Genomic DNA, 18968 nt, shown 5'->3' with positions numbered 1-18968 from the left:
CTCTGGCCAGCACAGACTCGGTAGACCGAAGGGCCTGTTTCCCCGCTGTATCTCTAAAGTCTAAAGTAAATAAAAAGAGGCATATTATCTCAATGGTGAGAGATTACAGAGCTCTGAGTTGCAGGAAGGTCAGCAAGTCCGTGTGTGCGACTTACATAAGGATATTGTGGACCTACAAAGCCAAATCTTATTTGTTGCTCCGTCAATTGAATACAAAATGGGAAGACTATGTTTCAGTTATATAGGGTAATGGTGAAATCTAATTTGGAATTCTAAGCACAGTAATAGCCTTGTTATTAATGGAAGGGTTTAAACGCAGTAGAAGAAGTTCAGAGAAGGTTTAGAAGCAAGAAACTGCAGATGCAGGTTTACAAAAAAAAGACACAAAATGCTGGAGTGCTTCTTCAGAGTCTGAAGAAGAGTGCCAATCTGAAACATCACCTATCCATGTTTTCCTGAGATGTTGCCTGACCCACTGTGTTACTCTGGTACTTTGTGTCTTCTTTCAGAGGTTTGTGAGAGCAATTCTGGAATGGATGAGTTGTCTGGAACAGAAAGGTTGGACAGGCAAGGCTTGTTGCTCATAGAGATTGGAAGAATGGGAGGACACGAATTTGAAATAAATAAGAGGAAGAGGGTTTGAGAGGATGGGTGTTGATGTGGAGATGATATTTAGTCATCAATGTGCATTTGCCAATCGGAATACATGGGTGTGCTTATCAGAGCAAGCCTTCTTATAAGGCAGGTGCAACTCAGCTCCTGAATAGTTGCTGGCACTTGCGACAGAGGTATGCTCAATGTAATTTTTAATTGGGTCTAAAAAAAAGGTAGTAATTTGGACAGCATATTAATTGTAAGGAAGATGTACTGTGCCTTGAGACAGAAAGGTAGGAGGTGGATAAAGTTGTAGAAATTGGCACACTTCATTTATACTTCAAATGTGTGAATTGTGAAATAAGCTGAGAAAGGGATCTTGGTTTAGATGGATTAAGGCATGTCACCAGTTTCAGACCTTGAGTTTGATCGGTTGTCTATAGTGAGTACAGGAAAGTAAAATGTGGACCTACCCAAGTTTGTGAAAGAGGGTTTGAGAGGTTGGAGGAGCAGTTATCATGGGTGACTTTAATCTACATATAGATTGGGCCAACCAAATTGGTACATCACTGAGGAGGGGGATTTCCAGGAATCTATATGGGAGAGTTTTTTAAACCAATATGTAGAGGAACCGACTAGAGGGAAGGTCAACCTACACTGGGTATTGTGTAATGAGGAAGGATTAGTTAACAATCTTGTTGTGCAAAACCCCTTGGGAAACAGTGACCATAATATGGTGCGATCCTGCATTAGGATGGAGAGTGACAGTTAATTCAGAGACTAGGGTCCTGAACTTAAAGAAAGGAGACTTTGAAGGTATGAGATGGGAATTGGCAAGGATAGACTGGCAAATTATACTTAAAGGGTTGCTGGTGGAGATGCAATGGCAAAGATTGAAAGACCGCATGGATGAACTGCAGAAATTGTTCATCCCTGACTGGCGAAAAAATAAAACGGGTAAGGTGGCTCAACCATGGCTAACGAGGGAAATCAAGGATAGTGTTAAATCCAAGGAAGAGGCATTTAAATTGGCCAGAGGAAGCAGCAAACCAGAGGACTAGGAGACTTTTAGAACTCAACAGTGGAGTTAATTAAGAGGGTAAAATTAAGAGGCGTAAAGAAAGAGCATGAAAGAAAGATGGCGGGGAATATAAAAACTGACTATAAAAGCTTCTTTAAATATGTAGAAAGGAAAAGATTAGTGAAGACAAATGCGGGTCACTTCCAGTCAGAGACAGGTTAATTTATAATGGGAAACAAGGAAATGGCAGAACAGTTAAACGAGTACTTTGGTTCTGTCTTCACTAAGGAAGCCACAAACAATCTCCCAGCAATACGAGGGGACAGAGGATCTAGTGGGAGGGAGGAACTGAAGGGAATCCACATTACTCCGGAAATGTGTTGGGTAAACTGTTGGGTCTGAAGGCAGATATATCCCCAGGGCCTGGTGGTCTACATCTCAGAGTACTCAATGAGGTGGCCCTAGAAATCATGGATGCATTGGTGATCATTTTCCAATGGTCTCTCGACTCTGGATCAGTTCCTGTGGACTAGAGGGTAGCCAATGTAACTACACTTTTAAGAAAGGAGGGAGAGAGAAAACGGGGTATTATAGACCAGTTAGCCTTACATCGGTAGTGGGGAAGATGCTTGAGTCGACTATTAAAGATGTTATAGCAGCGCATTTGGAAATCAGTGACAGGATCGGTCCCAATCAGCATGGATTTATGAAGGGGAAATCATGCTTGACTAATCTTCTGGAATTTTGTGAAGATGTAACAAGTAGAATGGATAAGAGAGAGCCAGTGGATGTGGTGTACCTGAACTTTCAAAAAGCCTTTGACAAGGTCTCACACAAGAGATTAGTGTGCAAAATTAAAGCACATGGTATTAGGGGTAGGGTATTGACATGGATAGAGAACTGGTTGGCAGACAGGAAGCAAAGAGTAGCAATTAACGGGTCATTTTCCAAATGGCAAGCAGTGACTAGTGGGGTGCCGCAAGGCCCGGTGTTGGGACCCCAGTTATTTACAATATATATTAACGATTTAAACAAGGGAATTAAATGTGACATCTCCAATTTGCTGATGACACAAAACTGGGTGGCAGTGTGAGCTGCGAAGAGAATGCTATGAGGCTGCAGGGTGACTTGGATAGGTTGGGTGAGTGTGCAGATGCATGGCAGATGCAGTATAATGTGGATAAATGTGAGGTTATCCACTTTGGTGGCAAGAACAGGAAGGCAGATTATTATCTGAATGGTGCCAGATTAGAAAAAAGGGAGGTGCAACGAGACCTGGGTGTGCTTGTACTTCAATCATGCAGGTATAGCAGGCAGTGAAGAAAGCTAATGGCATGTTAGCCTTCATTGCGAGAGGATTTGAGTTTAGGAGCAAGGAGGTCCTACTGCAGTTGTACAGGGCCCTGGTGAGACCGCACCTGGAGTATTGTGTGCAATTTTGTCTAATTTGAGGAAGAACATTATTGCTATTGAAGGAGTGCAGCGTAGGTTCACCAGGTTAATTCCCAGGATGGCGGGACTGACATATGATGAAAGAATGGGCCGACTGGGCTTGTATTCACTGGAATTTAGAAGAATGAGAAGAGATCTTATAGAAACACATAACATTCTTAAAGGATTCGCAGGCTAGATGCAAGAAAAATGTTCCCAAAGTTGGGGGAGTCCAGAAATAGGGTCACAGTTTAAGAATAAAGGGTAGGCCATTTAGGACTAAGATGAGAAAAAACTTTTTCACCCAGAGAGTTGTGAATCTGTGGAAGTCTCTGCCACAAAAGGCAGTGGAGGCCAATTCACTGGATGTTCTCAAGAGGGAGTTAGATTTACCTCTTAGGGCTAATGGAATCAATGGGTCTGGGGAGAAATCAGGAATGGGGTATTGATTTCCGATGATCAGCCATGAACATATTGAATGGCGGTGCTGGTTCGAAGGGCCGAATGGCCTACTCCTGCATCTATTTTCTATGTTTCTAAGAAAAGCTGGGAGAATGTATGGAATTTTAGGGACTTTTTACCTGATGCAGCGATGGCAGGCTCGCCAACGGTCTGTCTGTCTTTTCGTCTTTTTTTGTTATTTTTAGTGTGTTTTAAAAAGTTTATGTTAATGTTCTCTGGTTTATTTTATGTGGGGGGTGAGGGAGGGGATCAGGAGAAACACTTTTTCAGTCTTTTACCTTGCTGGAGATGCGATAGTTTTCCGGATCGTATCTCCAATCGCTCTGCAGCCTAACGTCGTGGAGCTGGAGGCCTTGCGCGAGACTGACGTGGAGCCCCACCGCGGGGCCGTGGACTTGCCATCGGAGCCTGCGATCCTTTGCCTGGGATCAACGCTCCAACCGCGGCCTGCGGATTTCAACATCGAGGAGCTCGCAGTCTCAGGTAGAGACTGACGTTGGGAAGCTCCAAAGTCGCAGGAGGTTCGACCAGCCATGACCTGGGGTCCAATTGCCCGGCGCGGGGAGCTGAGATCCCCCCAATGCGGGAGCTTGATCGCCCCGACGCGGAGAGCCCGACCGCCGCTACGGGAGCCAAGATCGTCCTGTCAACGGAAAGCTCGAGGCCTCCGACCACGGTAAAACAAAGAAGGGAAGAGATTGAACTTTTTTTTCGCCTTCCATCACAGTGAGGAATGTGGGGGAGTCACTGTGGTGGATATTTATGTTAAAATGTATTTTGTGTGTTTTGTTGCTTTTTATTGGTATGATTGTATGGCAAATCAAATTTCTCATATATTGCAAAACATACTTGGCTAATAAAGTATGATTATGATTGCTGATGGATCTTAATCAGTATTGGAAACTTGAAACGTGTGAAGTCGGGGATCTGTAGATTAATTTGACTGTTTCTGTAATCATCATTGCAAAACTAATTGTGTTCTAGGGCACTGAGCCTGTACTCGCTGGAGTTTATGACCTCATTGAAACTTACCGAATAGTGAAAGGCTTGGATAGAGTGGATGTGGAGAGGATGCTTGCACTAGTGGGGGAGTCTAGGACCAGAGGCCATAGCCTCAGAATAAAATGATGTACCTTTAGAATGGAGATGAAAAGGGATTTATTTAGTTAGAGGGTGGTGAATGTGTGGAATTCATTGCCACAGACGGTTGTGGAGGCCAAGTCAATGGATATTTTTAAGACAGAGATTGATAGAACGGCTGTCAGGGGTTGTGGGGAGAAGGCAGGAGAATGGAGTTAAGAGGGAAAGATAGATCAGCCACGATTGAATGACAGAGTAGACGATGGGCCAAATGGCCTAATTCTGCTGCTAGAACTTATGAACAAATGAACTCTACAACGGCAGATAGAACACAAGTGAATATTACAGGAATAGGTTTTGCTTTCTGACCATTAGTTACTCAAACTGTATTAACAGTCTGGTTGATTTGTAATGTGCACAGCATGGACTTGTTCTGTCGAAGGGCCTGGTTCCATGCCGGATGACCCTATAAATGGTATCTCATCATTTTGCAGGAATCTCCAGCCCTCCGTGGACACTGGTTTGGTCTTCATGGGATTTCCACCAGGGAACAAATGGTTATTAGTGAGCAGACAATAGTCCGTTCACACAGTGGTGCAGCAGTAAAGTTGCTGCCTTACAGCACCAGAGACCTAGGTTCGATCCTGACCTTGGGTGCTATCTGTATGGAGTTTGTACGTTCTTCCTGTGATTGCGTGGGTTTCCTTCCACATAAGTTCATGTGATAGGAGTAGACTGAGGCTATTCGGCCCATCAATTCTACTCCGCCATTCAGTCATAGCTGATCTATCTCTTCATCCTAACCCCATTCTCCTGCCTCTCCTCATAACCTCTGACACCTGTACCAATCAATAATCTATCTATCTATGCCTTAAAAACATTCCAAAGACGTGCCGATTTCGAGGTTAAATGGCCTCTGTGAATTGTTCCTAGTGTGTGTAGGATAGGACGAGTGTAAAAATAAAGTCTATACTTTCTTACATTGCAGAAGACTAAATCTTCGTCATGTCCAAGCAAAGAACTGTGCACCTGGAGTGTGGGAAATCAACACAAGTACTTTATGTCCTCGGGACTGTAATCAACATTGACATTTACAAGTAAGTCATCAGCCTTGTTTTACGATGTCCGACTGACAAATTTTAACTGAGTTTAGAATAGAAGTTTTGGGAGTCCGGTTTCAAGCATGCAAATAACAAGGAATCTTTCCCCTTAAACCTACGTCCTCTGGTTTTTGATTCCCCTAGCCTGGGTAAAAGGCTCTGTGCATACACCCTATCTATTCCCCTCACATCTATAAAATCACACCTCGGCCTCTTGAGCTCCAAGGAATAAAGTCCTAGTCTGGCCCACCTCTCCCTATTGTCCTGGCCCCTCCAGTCCTGGCAGCATCTTACAGTTACTTAAAGCACTCTGTTTTATTGTATCCTCATCACTGAAATTACACCGTGTAACTCAGGCTGTGTAGGACATCCTCGTTGACTAGCGTTATTGGAGAGATCAACCTGCTTTCATTACACAAAACTACACAAGGAATGGGAAGAGCGATTTAATTGGGGGAATGATAGAACAGGAACCCGAGGGGTAACTATTTCACACAAACGGTGGCGGGTGTAGGAACGAGCTGCCGGAGGAGGTAGTTGAGACGGGTACTATCACTACGTTTAAGAAACATTTGGAGAGGTACCTGGATGGGACAGATGTAGAGGGATATGGGCTAAACGCAGGCTGGGTGGGACTAGTGTAGATGGCACATGCTGGCCATTGTGGACAAGTTGAGCCGATGGGCCTGTTTCCACGCGGTATAACTCTACGAATACTTGCTAATCGAAAACCGTTCTAACGAAGTAATTAAACAGACTTGTCTGAGAATAAAGTGAATATATACAAATTCATAAGGTAGACTCCAGGGTTTCTACAGCGGCATCAGCATTTCACCATGTGCTTCAGTGAAGAGGATGAATGAATAGTAATTTGCATGTCCACAGTAATAGATACAGGAGTTTGAGGATGTGGTTGCAAGACACGGCAGAAAACTGAGCCAGTCATGACAGGTTAACATTTCCTTCATTGAAATTAGTGAGACCTGGAGCAGATTCCATTGTTTTCAACAGTCAGCTGAACAGATACTTGAAAGGGAACAAACTGCAAGGCCACAGAGAACATAGAACAGTACAGCACCATTACAGGCCCTTCGGCCCACAATGTCTGTGCCGACCATGATGCCAAGACCGTATCTTTGCCACCTGCACATAATCCATATATTCCTTAATATCCTTGAGCCTATCCAAAAGTCTGTTAAATGCCACTATCCTATCTGGAATGGTCAGACTCATCATGCAACAGGTGTCCTAAACTTCCTGAGGCGCAACTTTCATCATTGTTCAACTTCTGTCAAGGAGAAGCTATACTTCACCCTCGTTAGACCTCATTTGGACCACGCAGTTGCAGCATGGGACCCATACACAAATAAAAAAAAATCTTCCATCGAATGTGTCCAAAGACAGGCAGCTCGATTTGTTACTAACACCTATGAGAGAGAAGCGAGTGTCACCAAACTTCTGAATTCTCTGGGGTGGAACCCTCTCCAAGACAGACGTGAAGCTCACCGTTTGACCTGTTTTTACAAAGTGTTAAATGGTCAGCTAGACATAGACTACAAAACACAAACCAATTAGGAGCAGACGAGGGCATTCGATCCAATTTGTGATCCCAGCTACCAAGACAGATGTGTACAGCAATTCGTTCTTCCCACGCACAATTGAAGCATGGAATAATCTTCACCCTACTATAGTTACCCAACCAGATGCAACTAAATTTAAGGTAGCTCTTTCTTCCCAATAACCCTTTCTGGCTTAATCCCTCCCTTCACTACCAGTTTAAATTCCAGTTGGAATATTTTGGAGGACCAAGAAACCAAGAACCAAGAACCACCTACCCCGGGACACGTTCCTAGCACTCACCACCCTCTGGTTAAAAACAAAGTTGCCTCATACATGTCCTTTAAACTTTACCCCTCTCACCTTAAGGCTATGTCCTCAAGTATTTGATTTTTCCCTGCTGGAAAAAGGTTCTGACTGACTGCCCTAATTATGCATCTCATAATTTGATGAAACTATATCAGGTCTCCCACATCCTCCGGCATTCCAGAGAAACCAATCCCAACTCTGTCCCACCTCACCCTGTAACTAGTAGGTCCTAATCCAGGTATAATTCTGGTAGACCTCCTCTGCAATAACCTACATTGAAACAAAAGCTGGAATAACTCTGCAGGTCAGTCCCGCTGAATTACTCCAACCTTTTGTGTCTATCTTCGATTTAAACCAGCAGCTGCAGTTTCTTCTTACACAACTTACATTACATTTTCTCTTCCTCCAGACCATCTCCCCCAGGGTGTCGATCCTTTGAAGTCACCTCGAGCCCTGGTGTCAATTATTCCATCTCAGACAAACAGAATGGCAGCATTGTCACTCACCCCGTGATACGCTGGGCTCTCACTGAAGACAGCTTGCTTCTTGTCACGGTGGACCAAGAAAGCTCAGCTGCCAATGATGGAAAGGTAATATCATAACGCCTCTGCTGACATGCATTATTAATATTATCATAATAAACACAGTAGAATTATGTCAAAATGGAATCTTGATGTGGAAAACAAAAGTTGTTAGCACTGTTTGGGGCAACACAGTGCAGGTAGTTTAGTTTAGTTTAGTCCAGGTTCTCCAGTGGGTGCTCTAGTTTCTTCCCACACCCCAAAGATATGTGGGTTTGTAGGTTAATTGGTCTCTAAAATTACCCCTAATGTGTAAGGCGTGGGTGAGAAGTTGGGATAATATAGAACCAGTGTGCACAGATGATTGATGGTCAGCGCGGATTCAATTGCAGGGGGGCTGTTTCCATGCTGCGTCTCTCTACTAAATACGGAGAGGAATATACATTATCTGACTGATTGAAAAGTTCAGTTTTACCCAACTGCTGAAAATTAGAAAGAGCCTAGACCACCTCAACCCCAGTATTGTTTGTGACTGTTTTCTGCATTCTTTTCTAGGTTAAGGTTACATTTTATGGAGACGATTTGGATAAACCGGTTGACAAGATGACCCTGGAGCTCACGGCAGTCTGTAAGTAAATTGCACTCTGATAAAACAGACCAGTCCAGTCTTTCCATCTGGTGAGTTTCAGTGGTTTCACCTCAATGGGAACTGAGTGGTGCTAGGCTCTGTTTCTGGGGACATCCTAATGCCCCTGCCAAACCAGGTTACTTTTTCGGGAACTAGGCTGTCGCCACATGGTCGCCAGGATGTCGTACATGGGTGGCCCAGACTTTGCAAATGGTTCCAAAACATGGTGGCGCCCGCATGTGGAAATATTCAAAAAGAATTTCACTGTGCAGTTGCACATGTAACAAATAAAACCCATTCAACCATTAAACCATCACGTTTTTGACACCAATCATGGGAATGGGATTCTGACTCTCTACCCCACCTATGCATGTTATAATTTTACAGATATCTCTATCCTATTACACATCCACATCCTTTGCTCCAGGCTGGAAAAAACGTTTATTGAATCTTTTCCCAGAAGTGAATTCATCTAATACATACAATATTAGCAATTTCAAGCCACTTTTAATCACAATGACAAAGTGATAATCAATTGCTTTATTTTCCCACTTCATTGACTCCCCAACTGCTGGTTCTCATCATTTCTCTTCAATTGCAGACGTGTCTTTGGATGTGGATGCAGATCGCGATGGAATAGTTGAAGAGAATAATCCTAATAAGGTGATTAAAAGTGGAAACAAGAATTATGGTGGTAACACCGCGCTGGAAAGAAGGGTGGTGGGCGAGTGGAACGAGCTGCCAGAGGAGGTAGTTGAGCCAGGGACTATAGTTGTATCTAAACATGGATAAGACAGGTTTGGAGGGACCTGGCAGGGGCAGGTGGGACTAGTGTAGCTGGGACATGTTGGCCAGTATGGGCAAGTTGGGCCGAATGGCCAGTTTCCACACTGTATGATTCTATGGCTCTATAATTCATGTTTTATAACACGTCTGAATTTTCCCCACTTTTTTTAAACAATGTATTTTGGGGGGAAAGTGGCCATTTTTGCTCATCCCCCTATATTCACTCCATACGTTCATAAGTCATAGGAGCGGAAATAGGCCATTCGGCCCATCAAGTTAACCCAGCCATTCAATCATGGCGGATCTACCTTTCCCTCTCAACCCCATTCACCCGTCTCCTCCCAAAGCACCGACCGACAATCACCCTGTACACCAGCACCTTCCTACACATGAGGGACAATTTACAATTTACAAAGGCCAATTAACCTACAAACCTGTACATCTTTGGAGTGTGGGAGGAAACCGGTGCACCCGGGAAAAAAACCATGCGGTCATGGGGAGTACGTACAAACTCCATACAGACAGCATCGGTAGTCAGGATCAAGCCCAGGTCTCTGGCGTTGTCCCGCTACACCATTGTACCACGCTAGTCAAGGAAGTTAATTTCATCAGGATCATTTACTGAACTCACCTGAGCAAGCAGAGAGTTTTCCATCACACTCTCGATTTGCTCATTGTAGATGATGGGGAGACCTTGGGATGTTGGGATGTCATTCATTAGTTGCAGGGCACCCAGACATTGATCTAATCTTGTAGCTTATCGTGTATGTGGCTGTTCAGGATGAGTTTCTGGTCAATGATGATCCCATGATGTTGATGGTGAGGGCCTGTCAATGGTAATGCATTGAAAGTCGAGGGTATTTCCACTTCTTTATGATGAATGAAACATCATTTGATGAGACAGATTACAATGCGCTGTTTTATTTTTGGTGGATAAATAACAAAAACTACAATAATTGGCATGAAAATAATGCAAGAACTTGAAGCAGAAATGGCCCCACTCTTATGTCCTCATTCCAAACCCTTATAAACATTTTTCTTGCCACCTTAATAACTCTGTTTCTCTCACAATTGATGCTGCCTGACGTTTTGAGTGTTTCCAGCCTCTTCTGTTTTATTTCAGATATACAAGAATGCCTCATATAGATTTGTTTTCATTTCTTTGCCAGAGTTCTTGGATGTGGGGTCCGGAAGGACACGGAGCTATTATCCTTGTGAACTGCGACAAGGAATTTTTAACTACTTCTGAACCTGACAACATGGATGATAAAGTTTACACATTTGAAGGTAACAGGCGATGTTTACCACCATAGACGATGAAGTATTCTTGGCCGTGCCCAGATGTAATTACACTGCTGCAAATTGTGTCTTGATGGAAATATGCTGGTACACAATGAATCTGAATCTATCAATATGAATACTTTATTGCCATTCGTTGCAAATTCTTTGCTTACATTCCCACGGTATACAAATCGTCGCCCATAAACGGCACTTACAAAGTTACAAAGTACCCCCGCGCCAGGTCCCCTTTTGTTCTCCCCCCACCCCCCTATGGTGCAATGTAAGAGTCAAAAGGCTCTGCAGCTAAGGTGGAGGTGGCTGCTAACAGCAACACACAGCAAACAAGGATGCTCGCTTAGAACAACAACTAGGTGCTTAGGAACAGAACTGGGCTCACTTAGAGGAAGCTGTAAATCATGAGGCTGCAAGGACACCAACATTAAGATAAAATAAATTCTAATGAATAATAAGATAATATGAGGTCATAGCCACAGCGTGAAAATACTTCCCTTTAGAAAGATTAAGGAGGAATTTCTTTAGTCAGAGGGTGGTGAATCTGCGGAATTCATTGCTCCAGAAGGCTGTGGAGGCCAAGTCAATGGATATTTATAATGCAGAGGTTGGCAGATTTTGAATTAGAATGGGTGTCGGGCATTATGGAGCGAAGGCAGAAGCATGGGGCTGAGAGGGAGAGATAAATCAGCCATGATTGAATGACGGAGTATACTTGATGGGCCGAATGGCCTAATTCTGCTACTAGAAATTATGGACTTATGAACTATGCATGACAGATGGAACACAAGTAAGTATTACAGGAATAGGTTTGGCTTTCTGACCATGAGTTACTCAAACTGCATTAACAGGCTGGCTTGATGGGCCAAATGGCCTTATTCTGCTGCTAGAACCTATGAACAAATGTGAATACTTTCTTTCAGACCTAGCTGACATGTCACGTATGATCATAAGAACTGAAGGACCAAAGCTTATGCCAGCTGGGTACACACTCAATCTGCACATTTCACCTTCTGATAAAGAGAAAGTCCAACTCTTTCGGCATGAGATATGTGAGTATGTTTGGTTGACATTCTCCCCGAGCAGCGATACAAGTTTAGTTTTGTAGTTTAGTTTAGAGAAACAGCATGGAAACAGGCCCTTCTGCCCACTGAGTTCATGCTGACCAGCGATCCCCGCACACTCACACTATCCTACAAACTAGGGACAATTTACTATTATACCAAGCCAATTAACCTATAAACCTGTACATACTTGGAGTGTGGGAGGAAACCTAAGATCCCGGAAAAAAACCCAATGCAGCTCACAGGGAGAATGTACAAACTCTGTACAGGCAACACCCGTAGTCAGGATTGAACTCAGCTCTCTGGCGCTGTAAAGCAACAACTCTACCGCTGCGTCACCGTGCCGCACAAGTGTTGCGTACATTTCTGGTCGCCCCATTATAGGAAGGATGTGGAGGTTTTGGAGAGGCTGCAGAGGAGATTTACCTGATCCTGGATGCCTAGATTAGGGAGCAACAGCTACATGGAGAGGTTGGACAGACTTGGATTGTTTTGTCTGGAACAGCGCAGGTTGCGAGGAGACCTGATAGAAGTATGTAAAATGATAGTGTGGATGCTGGAATTTTGAGCAAATCACAAAGTGCTGGAGGAACAGCGGGTCAGGAAGCATCTGTGGAGGGAATGGAGTCAAAAAGGGAGACTTTGGAGAAGGTTCCCGATCTGTTGGGATAATATAGAACCAGTGTGCACAGATGATTGATGGTCAGCGCGGACTCAATTGCAGGGGGGCTGTTTCCATGCTGCGTCTCTCTACTAAATACGGAGAGGAATATACATTATCTGACTGATTGAAAAGTTCAGTTTTACCCAACTGCTGAAAATTAGAAAGAGCCTAGACCACCTCAACCCCAGTATTGTTTGTGACTGTTTTCTGCATTCTTTTCTAGGTTAAGGTTACATTTTATGGAGACGATTTGGATAAACCGGTTGACAAGATGACCCTGGAGCTCACGGCAGTCTGTAAGTAAATTGCACTCTGATAAAACAGACCAGTCCAGTCTTTCCATCTGGTGAGTTTCAGTGGTTTCACCTCAATGGGAACTGAGTGGTGCTAGGCTCTGTTTCTGGGTACATCCTAATGCCCCTGCCAAACCCAGGTGACTTTTTCGGGAACTAGGCTGTCGCCACATGGTCGCCATGATGTCGTACATGGGTGGCCCAGACTTTGGAAATGGTTCCAAAACATGGTGGCGCCCGCATGTGCAAATATTCAAAAAGAATTTCACTGAGCAGTTGCACATGTAACAAATAAAACCCATTCAACCATTAAACCATCACGTTTTTGACACCAATCATGGGAATGGGATTCTGACTCTCTACCCCACCTATGCATGTTATAATTTTACAGATATCTCTATCCTATTACACATCCACATCCTTTGCTCCAGGCTGGAAAAAACGTTTATTGAATCTTTTCCCAGAAGTGAATTCATCTAATACATACAATATTAGCAATTTCAAGCCACTTTTAATCACAATGACAAAGTGATAATCAATTGCTTTATTTTCCCACTTCATTGACTCCCCAACTGCTGGTTCTCATCATTTCTCTTCAATTGCAGACGTGTCTTTGGATGTGGATGCAGATCGCGATGGAATAGTTGAAGAGAATAATCCTAATAAGGTGATTAAAAGTGGAAACAAGAATTATGGTGGTAACACCGCGCTGGAAAGAAGGGTGGTGGGCGAGTGGAACGAGCTGCCAGAGGAGGTAGTTGAGCCAGGGACTATAGTTGTATCTAAACAAGTACATGGATAAGACAGGTTTGGAGGGACCTGGCAGGGGCAGGTGGGACTAGTGTAGCTGGGACATGTTGGCCAGTATGGGCAAGTTGGGCCGAATGGCCAGTTTCCACACTGTATGATTCTATGGCTCTATAATTCATGTTTTATAACACGTCTGAATTTTCCCCACTTTTTTTAAACAATGTATTTTGGGGGGAAAGTGGCCATTTTTGCTCATCCCCCTATATTCACTCCATACATTCAAAAGTCATAGGAGCGGAAATAGGCCATTCGGCCCATCAAGTTAACCCAGCCATTCAATCATGGCTGATCTACCTTTCCCTCTCAACCCCATTCACCCGTCTCCTCCCAAAGCACCGACCGACAATCACCCTGTACACCAGCACCTTCCTACACATGAGGGATAATTTACAATTTACAAAGGCCAATTAACCTACAAACCTGTACATCTTTGGAGTGTGGGAGGAAACCGGTGCACCTGGGAAAAAAACCATGCGGTCATGGGGAGTACGTACAAACTCCATACAGACAGCATCGGTAGTCAGGATCAAGCCCAGGTCTCTGGCGCTGTCCCGCTACACCATTGTACCACGCTAGTCAAGGAAGTTCATTTCATCAGGATCATTTACTGAACTCACCTGAGCAAGCAGAGAGTTTTCCATCACACTCTCGATTTGCTCATTGTAGATGATGGGGAGACCTTGGGATGTTGGGATGTCATTTATTAGTTGCAGGGCACCCAGACATTGATCTAATCTTGTAGCTTATCGTGTATGTGGCTGTTCAGGATGAGTTTCTGGTCAATGATGATCACAGGATGTTGATGGTGAGGGCCTGTCAATGGTAATGCATTGAAAGTCGAGGGTATTTCCACTTCTTTATGATGAATGAAACATCATTTGATGAGACAGATTACAATGCGCTGTTTTATTTTTGGTGGATAAATAACAAAAACTACAATAATTGGCATGAAAATAATGCAAGAACTTGAAGCAGAAATGGCCCCACTCTTACGTCCTCATTCCAAACCCTTATAAACATTTTTCTTGCCACCTTAATAACTCTGTTTCTCTCACAATTGATGCTGCCTGACGTTTTGAGTGTTTCCAGCCTCTTCTGTTTTATTTCAGATATACAAGAATGCCTCATATAGATTTGTTTTCATTTCTTTGCCAGAGTTCTTGGATGTGGGGTCCGGAAGGACACGGAGCTATTCTCCTTGTGAACTGCGACAAGGAATTGTTAACTACTTCTGAACCTGACAACATGGATGATAAAGTTTACACATTTGAAGGTAACAGGCGATGTTTACCACCATAGACGATGAAGTATTCTTGGCCGTGCCCAGGTGTAATTACACTGCTGCAAATTGTGTCTTGATAGGAAATATGCTGGTACACAATGAATCTGAATCTATCAATATGAATACTTTATTGCCATTCGTTGCAATTTCTTTGCTTGCATTCCCACGGTATACAAATAGTCGCCCATAAACGGCACTTACAAAGTTACAAAGTACCCCCGCGCCAGGTCCCCTTTTGTTCTCCCCCCACCCCCCTATGGTGCAATGTAAGAGTCAAAAGGCTCTGCAGCTAAGGTGGAGGTGGCTGCTAACAGCAACACATGGCAAACAAGGATGCTCGCTTAGAACAACAACTAGGTGCTTAGGAACAGAACTGGGCTCACTTAGAGGAAGCTGTAAATCATGAGGCTGCAAGGACACCAACATTAAGATAAAATAAATTCTAATGAATAACAAGATAATATGAGGCCATAGCCACAGCATAAAAATACTTCCCTTTAGAAAGATTAAGGAGGAATTTCTTTAGTCAGAGGGTGGTGAATCTGTGGAATTCATTGCTCCAGAAGGCTGTGGAGGCCAAGTCAATGGATATTTATAATGCAGAGGTTGGCAGATTTTTAATTAGAATGGGTGTCTGGCGTTATGGAGCGAAGGCAGAAGCATGGGGCTGAGAGGGAGAGATAGATCAGCAATGATTGAATGACGGAGTATACTTGATGGGCCGAATGGCCTAATTCTGCTACTAGAAATTATGGACTTATGAACTATGCATGACAGATGGAACACAAGTAAGTATTACAGGAATAGGTTTGGCTTTCTGACCATGAGTTACTCAAACTGCATTAACAGGCTGGCTTGATGGGCCGAATGGCCTTATTCTGCTGCTAGAACCTATGAACAAATGTGAATACTTCTTTCTTTCAGACCTAGCTGACATGTCACGTATGATCATAAGAACTGAAGGACCAAAGCTTATGCCAGCAGGGTACACACTCAATCTGCACATTTCACCTTCTGATAAAGAGAAAGTCCAACTCTTTCGGCATGAGATATGTGAGTATGTTTGGTTGACATTCTCCCCGAGCAGCGATACAAGTTTAGTTTTGTAGTTTAGTTTAGAGAAACAGCATGGAAACAGGCCCTTCTGCCCACTGAGTTCATGCTGACCAGCGATCCCCGCACACTCACACTATCCTACAAACTAGGGACAATTTACTATTATACCAAGCCAATTAACCTATAAACCTGTACATACTTGGAGTGTGGGAGGAAACCTAAGATCCCGGAAAAAAACCCAATGCAGCTCACAGGGAGAATGTACAAACTCTGTACAGGCAACACCCGTAGTCAGGATTGAACTCAGCTCTCTGGCGCTGTAAAGCAACAACTCTACCGCTGCGTCACCGTGCCGCACAAGTGTTGCGTACAGTTCTGGTCGCCCCATTATAGGAAGGATGTGGAGGTTTTGGAGAGGCTGCAGAGGAGATTTACCTGATCCTGGATGCCTAGATTAGGGAGCAACAGCTACATGGAGAGGTTGGACAGACTTGGATTGTTTTGTCTGGAACAGCGCAGGTTGCGAGGAGACCTGATAGAAGTATGTAAAATGATAGTGTGGATGCTGGAATTTTGAGCAAATCACAAAGTGCTGGAGGAACAGCGGGTCAGGAAGCATCTGTGGAGGGAATGGAGTCAAAAAGGGAGACTTTGGAGAAGGTTCCCGATCTGAAACGTCATCTGGCCATTCCCTCCCCAGATGCTGCCTGCCCTGCTGAGTTCCTCTAGCACTTTGTGTTTTTCTTCACGAGTAGTTGGTTTTTAATCATTTCCTTTATTGCTTCTATCAAATTTCCAAATGTTAACATTCAAGTTGAGCAACTGACCTACCTTTTTATTTGCTTATTTTTCTAGTCGCTCTAGTTCTAATCAACTTTCACAAGTGCAATAGAGTGGCGCAGCGGGTAAAGCTGCTGCCTCACAGTGCCAGAGACCCAGGTTTGAATCTGACCTCGGCTGTTTTCTATATGGAGTTTGCACGTTCTCCTTGTGACTGAGTGAATTTCCTCTGGTTGGTCCGATTTCCTTCCACATCCCAAAGTTGTGCGAGTTTGTAAGTTAATTGGCCTCTGTAAATTGTCCCAAGTGTGTAGGAAGTAGATGAGGAAGTGGGATGACTATGTTTACATATTCTGTTGTGCTGCAGCAAGTAAGAATTTCATTGTCCTATCTGGGACACATGACAATAAACCACTCTTGACTCTTGAATTAATGTGAACAGGTGATTGGTGGTTGGCATGGACTCAGTGGGCTGAAGGGCCTGTTTCCATACTGTATCTTTAAACAAAACTAAACCTTTCATTCAGGCTTCTCAGATTTATTAAAATCTTTCACAAGAAAATCTTTTGAACTTCAAGTCTAAGTTGAAGTTCAACCCACTCCCTCTGTTTTGATTATATTGTATTCAAGATATCATTTGATTTATTTTCCTTTACTTTTTCATTTGTAGCAAGCGTGACCAGTGTGTTGGGCAGAACCAAAGAATTGACTGCTATGGATTTTACCAAAGGCCACAATAAGATTATTTTCTCTGCTGAAGGGCTTGCGTTTCCAGATAATAAGAATGCTACTTTGGTGACCTTCAACCTCAGCGTGGTAAGAAAAATCGCTAAATTTTGATCCAATTCAAAATGTGTCAGATGAAAAATGTAATTGTGTGAAGAAGGGTCTCGACCCGAAACATCACCCATTCCTTCTCTCCAGAGATGCTGCCTGTCCTGCTGAGTTGCTCCAGCATTTTGTGCATATCTTCGGTGTAAACCAGCACCTGCAGTTCCTTCCTACACGTAATTGAAAATAAGTTTTGAATCGATACGAAACGATAGAAGTTTATTCATCCCGGGAGTGAAATTGATCTGCCAACAGTCAGAATCACAATCCGGTGCAGACTGCTATTTTCACGCTGCCTCGACTTGAAGGAAGCATGTGGCATGTTTTCCTTCGTACGTTGGGGAATAGAATACAACAGTTCGAACATTATGTTGCAACTTTACACTTGGGATACAAGTCCATAATGCTTGCTTTCCGAGTCGGGGCTTTGAGTATAAGTCAGGAAGTCATGCAGCTTTATAGGACTTTGGTTAGGCCACATTTGGAGTATCGTGTGCAGTTCATTATAAGAAGGGTGTGGCGGCTTGGGAAGGGTGCAAAGATGGTTTAACAGATGCCTAAATTAGGGGATATTAGCTATTGGACAGACTTGGATTGTTTTCTTTGGAATGCCTGAGGTTGTGAGGAGATCTGTTAGAAGTATATAAAATTGTGTGAGGCATGGGTAGAGTAGACACAACTTTTTCCCCAGGATTAAAAACTCAAATCACAGTTGTAAGTTGAGAGGGGCAAAGTTTAAAGGAGATGTGTGGAGCGAGTTTTATTTTATACAGAGGGTGGTGAGTGCCTGGAATCACTATGGGGAGGTGAGGCAGATACGATCGTGGCATTAGTGAAGCTTTTGGAAGGGATATGGATTACGTGTGGGCAGATAAAAGCAACAGGAATTACCTGGAAATTGAAATATCAATAAAGATACATTTCATTCACCACATCACATTACTTCTTTCATTTCAGGTTCACCAACAACTTCCTATTTTCTCTGATCAAGTTGTACTTCATTTTGCTCCATGGATTATGACTCCTAATACTCAGGCTCCCGAGGAGGTGTATGTTTGTAGGTAAGGGGATATCTTTTAAAGTATGAACATCACCATAATATTTCCTTTAGTTTAGTTATAAGTACATGATAGGAACAGAATTAGGCCATTCGGCCCATCAAGTCTACTCTGCCATTCAATCGTGGCTGAACTATCTCTCCCTCTCAACCCCATTCTCCTGCCTTCCCCCCATAACCCCTGACACCTGTATTAATCAAGAATGTATCTATCTCTTTCCTAAAAATATCCATTGACGGCCTCCACGGCCTTCTGTGACATGGAATTCTGCAGATTCACCACCCTCTGACTAAAGAAATTCCTCCACATCTCCTTCCTAAAGGAAAATCCTTTTATTCTGAGACTGAG

The 18968-nt window shown here is 43.5% G+C and overlaps 1 protein-coding gene across 2 annotated transcripts in view; it reads left to right on the top strand.

Moving 5' to 3' along the window:
• Positions 1-739: 739 nt before the first annotated feature.
• padi2 (peptidyl arginine deiminase 2) overlaps positions 740-18968 on the top strand; it is a 34196-nt gene continuing 15967 nt past the window's right edge. The window contains exons 1-9 of one of the 2 annotated variants that reach the window (XM_033048390.1): positions 740-788; positions 5577-5685; positions 7964-8144; positions 8631-8703; positions 9305-9366; positions 10659-10776; positions 11706-11834; positions 17402-17547; positions 18520-18623. In XM_033048390.1, the coding sequence (XP_032904281.1) occupies positions 5594-5685; positions 7964-8144; positions 8631-8703; positions 9305-9366; positions 10659-10776; positions 11706-11834; positions 17402-17547; positions 18520-18623 (905 nt within the window). In that variant the 5' untranslated portion in view covers positions 740-788; positions 5577-5593. Of the gene's footprint in view, positions 789-5576; positions 5686-7963; positions 8145-8630; positions 8704-9304; positions 9367-10658; positions 10777-11705; positions 11835-12712; positions 12807-13408; positions 13471-14768; positions 14887-15819; positions 15949-17401; positions 17548-18519; positions 18624-18968 lie in introns of those variants that run through there. The other variant, XM_033048391.1, reaches the window with a different exon arrangement.

The sequence above is a fragment of the Amblyraja radiata genome, chromosome 31, assembly GCF_010909765.2.
Source record: "Amblyraja radiata isolate CabotCenter1 chromosome 31, sAmbRad1.1.pri, whole genome shotgun sequence".
Classification (NCBI taxonomy): domain Eukaryota; kingdom Metazoa; phylum Chordata; class Chondrichthyes; order Rajiformes; family Rajidae; genus Amblyraja; species Amblyraja radiata.
The sequence above is the reverse complement of the archived record's forward strand: the minus strand, read 5'-3'. Positions and strand labels throughout refer to the sequence as shown.